General features: G+C 40.2%; 1 protein-coding gene across 1 annotated transcript in view; it reads left to right on the top strand.

The window, feature by feature from the left end:
- Nucleotides 1-476: 476 nt before the first annotated feature.
- clstn2a (calsyntenin 2a) overlaps nucleotides 477-11,291 on the top strand; it is a 99,473-nt gene continuing 88,658 nt past the window's right edge. Inside the window, exon 1 of the mRNA XM_028427463.1 lies at nucleotides 477-613. Coding sequence (XP_028283264.1) covers nucleotides 541-613 — 73 coding nt within the window. The 5' untranslated portion in view covers nucleotides 477-540. The remainder of the gene's footprint in view (nucleotides 614-11,291) is intronic.

Below are 11,291 nucleotides of genomic sequence, written 5' to 3'. Positions count from 1 at the left end.
CACATGTGATCTTGTATTTTTATCATGTATTTTGTAGAAGTGCAGCTCCTGGAGTGTCATCATCAGTCCTTTCCTCTTTTAACACCAACTACCAACACATTCACACTCATCTCTTCCCCTGTGTATCTGTCAAGTTTGCCAAATGAGCCTAAATCCTGCCAGAAAAAAATGCTTCTTCTTCAACATAAAAGCCTTAAAATTAACATAAAGCAGAGTTAAAGCCTACACTGTCAATAGACTAGGAAATAATGTTGTTAAAAACAATAAGATATTTAACCTAAACGAATACAGCCCCATTGTGTTGCTATTGTTTGACTATAATCGAGATTGAAAATCAATTGTGTTTTATTTTGAAAAGCTGCACCCGGAAGCCTGGTGTTGTTGACGTTGTCTGAACGTCAGCGTCTCTCTCTCCTCTCCTGCTGTATCAGTGACCGTCTCTCGACCCACCGACCATCCCTCGCACGGACTGCCAGCCGAGAGCATCCTCGCGCTTGGGAGAGGAGTGGAGAAGCAGACATCAACCACAGCGCGACAAGCATGCAGACGGTCGGGGCTCCTTTCTTGCTGTTTTGGCTTATCTGGGGCCACTCCTGCGCTCTCGGCGGAAAAGGTAAGACACCTTTGTGAAAAATATGCAAGTCAAAGCAACTTGGCTTCCAAATGTTTGTTTGTTTTGCGTGTTTGAGTTACACAAGTTAGCTTAGGAGAGCGTGCAGCGTCCGTCCAACAACTTCACCAGTCATTTTTTACCAAGTTCTCATTAATATGCAGTACTTCAGTGTAAATATGTATTAATTGTTACAGTGCAGTTGGGCTGCAGTGTCATGGCAGGTGTTCGGCAGTTTGTCTTGGTGCCGTAAATGAAAAAACTGTGGTGCCACACTGCAAATAGAGATAATAATGTTGATTAAAGTATTAGCTTTAGCTTTGAGCTAGCCCTGATGAGAACAGGAAAATAGGGGAAACAATGATTTTTCCGAGGATAACTTGTTTTGTGTTGTCCAGTTGATTTAAAAACCTGAAAATGATAAATTCATTTACAGGCAGAGCACATAAAAAACTTCATTTAGAGAAATCTTGGCTTGTTAGTTTGAAAAATGTTGGTTAATGTGGGCTATTAGCCAGATGGACTCATTTATTTAGCTCTGTTGATGGAGACATTTCTCATCCATTATATTGGGGGAAAAAAACTTTATGTCTTTGGGGAATTCCTACATGCCCCATTTGCTTGTGAAATTATTAATACAATAAACAATGCATTTATAGCCATCATGTTGTTGATGATTGGCTGGCAAGTGACCATAATATGATTTCTACTGCCCAGGATAATCGATTAGTGCTCAGAGAGGGCAGCAATAAACAGGGTGCTGTAGTCAATCATATCCTCTCACTCTGAAAGTCTCACATCTTCCTCTGTCGCTTCTTCGTCTTTCCCCTCTACACACACACACACACACTGACTTGTGTTGCCTATGAAGGGCAGCAGTGGTTTACAGTGGTATTAATTGGGTCTCTGGAGTGAGAGCGCTGGGCTGACTAGCTGTCTGCGCTCAACCACACGTTATCATTATTTTTCCTGTCTATAAAAGACCTCCATATGGCCAGGAGCCAGAGGGAAGGCTAACTAGGTTTAGAGTAAGTTTAGAGAAGCGGCTCTTCTGTAGAGGCTTTAATGACTCATTCAGTTTTCAAATGTAGATGTCTAAACTCAGTGTTGGTAATTACTTTGTGTCTACAGTTTTAAGTGATTTTTGCTGTGTGTGCTAGGACAGAATGTTTTATTCATATCTAAATATTATCCCAAGAGTTCACATATTGGTACATAAATAATGGCATTTGTGGAAAAAATGAAAACTGTTTTGAATGACGTTGTCAGGGTTCAGGTTCCTTTGACAAAGAAATATTGAATTGTATTTGTTTTCTGTCAGATGGTTAATCATTTGGACATTGCACAAATAATTAAAACATTTATTTTTTTACGTCACTTCATTACTTAGTGGTGTTCCAATATATCACCCTGTCCACTGAATGTGCCATGCTGTTAACAGCAAATAGAAATTAAAATGTACATTTGACCTACTAAAGGTAATGGAAAAAGTGGGATGTGCTGCCATGCTTTGAGTCATCTAAGCAGGCTGCTTTGTCCTGACAGACATACCCTCACTTTTATTGTTAGATTTGAACCCTCACATTGCCAGTTTTTTAAGGGTCCTATAAGTCCATCTGGGCTGGCCAGCCTCCACTGGTACTGGTATATGCTGTGTATGGTAAACAAAACATTAACCAAACATTAACACAGAATCCCTCGCTGTATTCTTGAAGAACAGCTCAATATTAGTGTACAGAAGCTGTTGCCTACATGTAAGGCAGCAAGCTGACAACAGGAAGTGCCATCAGAAATGTTGTTTTTTTTGTTGGTTGAGATTTGCTACTGAGAATAGAAGTTTTAACAGTGCACTAGTTTTCAGATCTGGACTACCATATTTCATATTTGAAACTGTCTACTACAATGAAGAATACTGTAGTTAGGAGATACTTGTAGGCAGTATATCAACAATGGAACTACCACAACTATAAACAGGTGGTTATTGACTGTATTAATTTGTAATTGAAGCGTTGCCATCAAGCATTTGTAAATCCAGTAAATCCAGAGTAAAACCAAGCAGCAACCTCCAGGTCTGAGACATGAAACCAAAGCAGAAGACAGGTTTCATTTCAATTTCGTGGAGAGAAATGTCAGTAACAATATTTAGTGCTGACCATGTCCAAAAATAATGAGAAATCTGTGTAAGATTAATGGGAAAACAGCAGCGTATGATACTGTTAAACTGCCAAGCATAATGAAATCATCTGAAAGCCAAACATCAGCGACTGAGCATTTGAATTGCTGAATTGCCTTGACTCGAAAAAAATACCACTTGGTATTGTTCAGTAAAGCTATTTCTTCTTACACTTGGATGAAAAACAGCTCTAGACCTCTGAGTGCTGGTTGGATGTTGGCGTGTTGTGAAAGGCAGATGCAGAGTGAGGTTTTTTGTGTGTGCAGAATTTGTATTTACAGGCTCTACAAGCTCAGCAGAATACAGTATATACACGAGACAAAGGCTTTCTGCTGAATACCTTTACATAAGAAGTCGGCAAATAGACCAGAGCTGATGAGTGCCAAAGAACGCAGACTGAAAGGATCTGAGGGGCGCTGTAGGAGAAAGGAAGGCAGGAGGAAAAAAGGAAAACAAGATCAGATTTATTGGTGTCTGTTCAACAGAGCCGTCCAGCTGCATTATCCTCGCAGGGACATAAATTGTGAAAGCAATGTGAAACGTACAAGCGTAACTCAGGTTTTTTTTTCCGCTTCCACGCAATGACTGCTGAAACAATCTCTGTTGGGATGTGCTCTGCCCATCCTGTCACTCCTTCCCTGTTTCTGTTCTCCTCATTCCCTCTGCTTTCTCAATTGTGTTTTTCTGCCTGTCTCTTTTGACTCTGATTCACCCTTTGCTGTTCTGCTCTGCTGAGCTGATGCCATTCAGAGGGCAAATGTCACAGAGAGAAGTGTTTCGTCATTCTCCTTCTCCCTCTTTTTTTTCCGTGCTTGAACAGCCTTCATTGTGATTTCCAGAGCGGTTGCTGCTCTCTCTCTCTTTCCGTCTCTTCACAGCCATTGGTGATATTCCAAAGGTTTTATGGGCTTAAGTGAGATGTATACATGGAGAGGCAGTCTTCTTTCTCCTTTACTTTGCCTTTTATCATTGAGTGAATGATCTCACTCTCTCAGGTACCTCTATCTATCTATCATCAACCCCTGTCCTCAACACCATTTACAGTATGCTCTCTATTCTTCCTGTAACCTGTCCATATTCTAGCAAACACCTCAGTCTGGTCTCGTGTTTGTAATCCTGTTTGTTGTCTAAAGGTGAAGGTACACTATATTGTCGTGTGTAATGGTGTGCGTGAGATGTTATGTTAAGGAGTTGAAAAAGACAGAGAACTACTGCACTTTGTACTGGCATTTATCAGCATGTGGAGGAATGTTAGATCTGTGTACAGCTAGAGGTATATGCAAATTAGGGCAGATATGCAAATGACTGTCCTAATTTGGATGTTAATTACTCAGCACAGCTAATTATAATAAGTCTGATGAGGCGTAAGGTGGAATGGAGGGGCTGCCATCCGATGATGTATGTGTGGTGATGAGAGAATGAGTGTGTTTGTCACTGTGTGAGGGAGAGAGTTGTTTAGCGCTGTGTGTATGCCAGCATTACACCAGCTGGTCCAATGGCCCCGGTGGGGCTTTCTGGTCAACACTGCTCAATATGTGGTGGATAAACATTGCATGGTGTGCTGACTTCTGAGAGACAGCCTCATGTACTTGTCTCCTGTTATCTCAGTAATGACTCACTAATATACTCTGACTGTTTAATACTTTTCTTGCTATATATAACTCACGTGTAAGATAGGCAACCTGTCCTCAGCGTGTGTCTATGTGGGAGGGATCTGTCCCCACAGTAGCAGAAAATGGCAACTAGAATAAAAACTTGAGAGAAAACAACACTAAACCGTAAGTGAACCATGAAACTCAATGAGTGAAAACAAAACAGATTGCAGTGTCTAAAAAGGCGTCAGCAGACGTGAACCCCAGGACTGTGTGAAGGTCTGCTGATCTGCCTGTACATCCACTGTCCATAGCCACAGATTTTTCTAAGCTGTATTGGTCTCTTGATTGTTGACATTGAGCAGTACGTTCATATGTTATCATATATTCACACATGCTAACAAGAAAGTAGGACAATGACTCCCAAAAGGTCATATGTTATTGTTTTGGTGAGGTTATATAAGACCACCAGTAACAAAGAGACCACAAACTTTGGTTAGTGTTAGTGTTGGGTTAAAACTACATGTTACAAGACAACTCCAAGTAGTGCCATCCCAACTGGATTTTACATCCATAGTCACACATTTAAACACTGGTAATTTTACTTCAAAAAATCAGACCACTACTGTTGTTTTTCTGGTGAGGATGGGCTGATGTTTTTAGAGCTGTGTGTGAGCCGCAAGTCAAGATGTTCATAAATCTTTGGTACATTAGTGCAGTGAACCAGGATAAAAAATTGCGGGAAGCAGTTATGAATCCCATGACACAAGTCATTAGTTTGGATCTGTTTGTGTTTGCAGTTATGTCTTGCAGCATATGTCTTTAAAACAGACTGAGCGTGCTGTTTTTCTCATTTAAACTGACTTTGTGGATGTGTTTATATTTATTTAAACAACAGAAGCTCATCGCTTTGAGATATGTTATATGGATAATACAAACAGTCTCCATTGTTTTCTATTGTGGTTAGATATGTAAATGCAATTCTCATATTTGCTTAAGTTGTTCAGTGTTGCTTAAGCTTGTATGCTTGTGCTGACATCACAGTAATAACAAGAGAATATTGCCTCAGTGTTCACAACAACAGTAGACCCAAGGGGCAAACAGGACACAAGTTTACTGATTTCTCCTAAAACTCTATATTTTTGTTCAGATAATCTTGCATACTACAGTGCCAGCTCTGAAAATGACTTGTCCCTAGTCAGAGTTCAGCTGAACAGAACAATGTTGAGGCACTGTGCCTTTGCTACGTCCCATAAGCTGGTGTCAGTGACGTGTTATCTATTGCCTCTATGTACACAGGCGTTGCAATCCTTTATTAAACAATAGACCGTGGTCTGTTGTGACTTGTGATAAAGCCTGAAGTTATGAAGACATGCACCACTGCGCGCTGTTTTAATTATAATTCCAATACAGACTTATTAGCCTGCAGTGTATCTGTACACCTAATAAATATGTGGTAACATTACAGTGCAAGTTCAGTTCCAAACAAATATAATATAAAAATACACACACATGAACACACCCACTCATGCACACAAAGGTCTTTTCATGTTACCCCAAATTCGATTGAGTCATCTCCTTCATCTCTCTTTCAAGTCTTCTTGTGTGGGTCTCTTGTATAGTCGGTCCAAAGCATCATAGGCTTTGAAATGGCTTTATATTTGATTTTTTTATTGCTTCTGATTCACTCTCATAGAGACCATAAAAGAGCCATGTATTTTTCATCGTGAAATATGATTATGGAAAATTGGTGAGCTAGGCTCAAAGTAAAACCACATAGTGCGACATCACAGGTAGCACAGTAAGTCACTCCAAAGGAAATTCTTTCAAGTTTTCTAATACTTTGCCTACAAGGCAAAGCGGTGAGCGACTGAAAAACAAATCATTTTTAAAACCCAGTATAACCTGAGAGCAAACAGAACCGTGTACGTGTTTGTGTGTATGTGTCAGAAAAGCAGGGAAAAAAAACATGTTTGTGTGGTTTTGCGTCCACATGCATACACAGACTTATGCACCTGCCTGGTGTACCTGGAGCTATGATTGCTGCTCAGGAAGAAAGGGATCACAGCAGGGAGGGAAAATGAAAGCACGTCTCCAAGAAGAAAGGTTTTAATTTTCATGAGTCATCAGTCAGAAGAGTTATCTCTCTTTCTCTCTGTCTGTCTTACTTTTTCTTCTTCTATGATCTCCCCACCGCCCCACCTATCTCTGTCTGTGTCATTGGCTTTGCCTCGTAGTTTCTTTTCCCCTGGCAGCAGCACATTAGATGTGAGGTTTGCATGTGCATCAGTGAAATATCCCTGTTTCACCTCTCAGATCACTTTCAAATTTCATTTTTCTCCTTTTCTTTGTAAAGTCATCAGTCTTTAGCCCCACCTCACTATAAAGTATGTCTTCAGCTCTGTCACTGCCTTCCAGGCCTCCTCATTCCTCCTCTTTCTTCTTTGCTCTGCTCTGCTCTGCTCTAATCGTTTAAAAGATATAGTAATGAAACTATTTGAGGGGACATTTCTGCAACCCAGCTGTGTGTATGTTGTGTTTATATTGTATTTTTGCAGAATCCATTTTATCATCATACCTGAGACACCAGCTAATTGGGTGCTTCATGCGCATTCAGCTTAGATTACATTTGTATTGTGATGTGAAATTGCATGAAAAAAAAAGACAATTTCTATAATAGTTAAATTAAAAGCTGATTAGTTTTCTTCTCCCTCAATAGTGTATATGTGTTATTGTCAACAGCCTTGATAGAAATTGTATTTGACTAATTTTTCTGATTTAATCTTTTCCCCAAGTATGTCAGGTACAAAAAGATGTGTGCAGTGAAGTGGTGAGAAGATACCGAGAAATAAATACCACTCTAATGAAATGTATGGAGCATTTCTCTTTCTCTTTCGTTTTCATTTTGTATTTATGTGGACATGGAAATGTTGTTATTTAATGAGAAAGACTATTGATAGAGTTTGTTTCAGAGTTACCAGAAAAATACACTTTTTCAGACTCACTTGAAAAAGTCTTGCCCTGCACGTGTTGTTGCCATCAATGCTTAGAGACACCATTATCTGTTGTACACTCAATCTTTTCTATAGAATATATGTTTTGGTAATTATGTTTAACTCAGTAGGATGCAGATAAACAACTGTGATGGCTTACCACCTGTACAAACATTGACTTTTCAATGTCACAGTATGTAACAGGACGTGTTCTCTGGGGACCTTACGAGTTTTATCCATCCACCTGGAATTCAACCCAGGCTGCTGCCATTGAGGACTGTAGCTTCAGCTTTATAAATACAGCTGAGCTACCTAAGCACCTTCATTTGTGTTTTTGCCATGTGTGTATCTTAAAGCATAATTTCCTGTGTGTGGCTCCACATGAAAGGCAACATGCTTATAGCATTTATTAGCCTATAAAACTGCATTCTTATGAGGCACCTGTATGTAAATCTAGATGCTGTGTAGAACCTTAGTTTCTCATTTGTAATCCACTCCTCAGCTTTGCCTTTACCTTTTTGATTTTGCTGTTTTTGATCTCTGATGTCTTGTCGGCTCCTCCTCCTCCACGCAGTCTTCCTATTAGGTTTGTCTGACCTTTCAACCAGAGTTCATCCTGCTGTTAGCTCTCCACTGAGCTCTGCTTAACTCTGCTCACACAAAGACTTCCACTCTGACTCCTTTTTACCTCTGTCTTTGTCTCGCTCCACCGTACTGTCAAATTGTGCCAAAAGAAGAGCTGCATTTTACCACCCACTGCTCTTCTGTCAGCACATCAGCATTTCCCATCAAGTTTTAATTTTTACTTACTCTGTAATTATATTATTTGTTTATTTTTATTCATGGTCCACAGCCTTTGCTATTACAAGTTGCTTCCCTGTCAGCAAAAAATCCTATTATTTTTTTTCCTGCAGATTCAGCGTTTCTTTTTGCCCAGTCTGATATTGATGCTTACGTAAGTTTTTTTTAATGCTCATTATTGTTAATCAATGGATGTTTGTCATCTCAGATGCAAAATGAAATGTTCCATCCTGTCTCAAGGACTGGGCCAGTTGAGCCTTGGGCATTGTGATGTGGAAAATCTTGCACCAGCTTACTTTCAAATACAGCAATAACACTTGTAACATAACTCCTTCACCCTGTTAAATAAACTTTGCTTCATTGTTTTTGTGAGACAAAGGCAGACAGATCAAAGAAATGACTGCCTTGTAGACAAAAAGCCTGGCAAGAAGACATATCTAAAGTAAGAATGTCCTCTTCAGTCTACCTGTCACAATTAACCCACGACTGAACTGTTTAATTTCTATTAAAATGCCAAGGCTTTGTGTGTGGATTGCTCACCCCCATATCTCTGAGGCACTTTTCCTCTGCAATTATAGTCAATTTTCTTCACAGGCACACAATAACCTTATTATGTTGAGTTGAAAAGACAGTGCCACCATATTGGCACGTCAGAGTTGTGCAAGCAAAAAATTACGTTTGATAGTTAAAAACAAGGCTTCCTTCTATTGGAACATGCAGGACTCCAAATAAAGACTAAATAATTTACTTTTCACCAGAATCATCGTCAGAAGGATGACTTTTGTTTCCTGATTATTAGATAAGTAAATTCAACTCTGCAGGCAATAAAAACTTTACAGCTTTCATTTCACCATTTATGTGATCCGCTGGCAAAATAGACCATACCCGCTGAAATATGTTGCACATTTACTAGGCAAGAGGTCGGAATAGTGCACATTTCAATGATGAATGTCTCAATTATAAGTCTGTTACATTGTATTGAATATCAGTTATCACTCATCTTTACAGCTCGAGTTGCTTCAACTCACGATTAGACTTCATTACATGTCACAGGAGATACAGCAGACTTTAGTGAGAGAAGACAAGGTATTTTTGTAAAGGAAACCCAGAGCCCCTGAGGAGGGAAGAGGAACAGAGGGGAGGAGAGGGTCACAGATGAATTAACCAGACTGAAAGTGTGTGCGGAAGTGAATAAGAGAGCACTGATCACACTGCTGAAGCTTTGGTTTAGGATGTATTTAAAGACAAGCAATCCCCCTCCTCAGCTCTGTATCCCTGTGTGACCAGTCAGCCAATATTATAGTTAAATTAACTAGCCAGAAAGCGGATCTCAGGTCTCATCAGTAGTTGGAAATGCAGCAGTTCCTTTGTTGCCTACCTACTTCATACCTTCTCCAATGGCTGCCCTTTCTATCATGGCCTTTGCACTGCCTATATTCTTCCTTCCCTCAGACCCATACTTTTTGTTTATGGAGCCCCTCAGCCTCTGTAATAAAGCTGCTGTTGTCCTCAGTAATGGGAATCAGCTGTGAGTGCATTGGTCAGAGATGGCAGCTCCACAAAGCATCAGACAGATGCTTGAGAATGAGGCTAATCAGAGAGAAGATGGCCAGTTTACTTGTCTTGTTACCCCCTGACCTTTGTCCCCATTTCTTCCTTCCTTTATCTTGCACAGACAATATTGCAGGATAGCTCACACTGGTAGCAACAAGAGTGAGACGTCATACAATATTAAAGAGCTATGCTGTTTACCTCTCAAGGTGCTGTTTGCCTCTCCACCATCATTTCTATCAGACAGTAGCCTAGAGGTGCAAAGTGAAGGGGGAACGCTGGTAATTGCTTGAGAAGTCATGACAGAAATTCACTGTCTTTTCCACCTCCTATAGGCATTTGTCTGACTTGTATCATTATATTCAGCAGACTATTCTTTTTATAGAGAAATTAGGTTGATTTTGTGGCCATGGCAGTGGTGGTGTGAAAAAAATGGGATGCTACCCCTCTTTGTTATTGCAGAATATGTGATTCATCCCAGTTGTCAGATATTGATTTTCAGAAGAAAAGCGATGATAAGCAATGTTTTCTTTCCCACCCTGAACCTTATGTGGTAGATTAAAACAAACTGCTGAGAGTAATATAGCTTGGCTTTGTATTAAATTCTGAAAATGCCCTGCATCCTCTAACTTATGACACTGTGGAAGCAAATATATTGAATTCCTCCTGAAATGCCATTACTGCCCAAATTCTTTATGCTGAGAGATGACATGGGAAACAAATGCCACAAACAAAATACTGGAGTCATGAAATGATATAAAATTCCACATAAATATGGCCTTCCTCTGGCCACTTTAAAACAGATTGTTGTGTATTATTACAACACCTCCATGTTTTGTCATGCCTCTTACATTGCAGCTGAATCAGAATCAGAAGCATTAATTTATGGCTGTACAAGTCACGTCCATTGTCCCTCTGTGGACTAAACTTCTTACTTTCATTCTCTGGTGCCTCCTTAAAGTTGAAAGAGGTAATAGAGTAGAGACATTCCTCAGATAATAGAAAATAATAGAAGAAAAAGAAACACCAGAAGAGGAGGCCGACGAGAGAGACAATATAGGAAGGGAATGTAAAGCAAGGACGGAAGAGAAAAGCCAGATGTGGTAGAGAAAAAGAGAGAGACAAAGATAAGGGAAGAAATGAAAAAGTGTGAGCAACATAACAGAAAAAGAAGGAAGATAAAGAGAGAGACGGCATGGCGCGGTGATGGTTGCCATTGCCACTCACTGTTTGGCGGCGTGAGCAGTCTTTGGTCGGTAGCAAGCCCCAGAGCGATTCATCATGATTATGCGGTGGTAGGCAGGTAATGTCACAGCAGGCAGGGCTGGGCACACCCGAGGTGGAGGCTGCTGCTATTTCTGAGCATCTGTCTTTGCCAGCCAGGATGTAGTTGGTCACATCAGCCTGTGTTGTGTCTCTGCTGTGCCCTCTGGATGTCTCACTGTTTCTGAATTTTTCATTCCTGTTCGAAAATGTCTGGTATGCGGGTAGGTTAAATTTACAAGTGCATAGTGTATTTTAGCTATTCTGCATTGATGTTTCTTGCTTCCCACTCCGGTCTGTTGTGTCAC

Source organism: Parambassis ranga, chromosome 17 (genome assembly GCF_900634625.1).
Source record: "Parambassis ranga chromosome 17, fParRan2.1, whole genome shotgun sequence".
NCBI classification, from domain to species: Eukaryota; Metazoa; Chordata; class Actinopteri; family Ambassidae; genus Parambassis; species Parambassis ranga.
The sequence above is the reverse complement of the archived record's forward strand: the minus strand, read 5'-3'. Positions and strand labels throughout refer to the sequence as shown.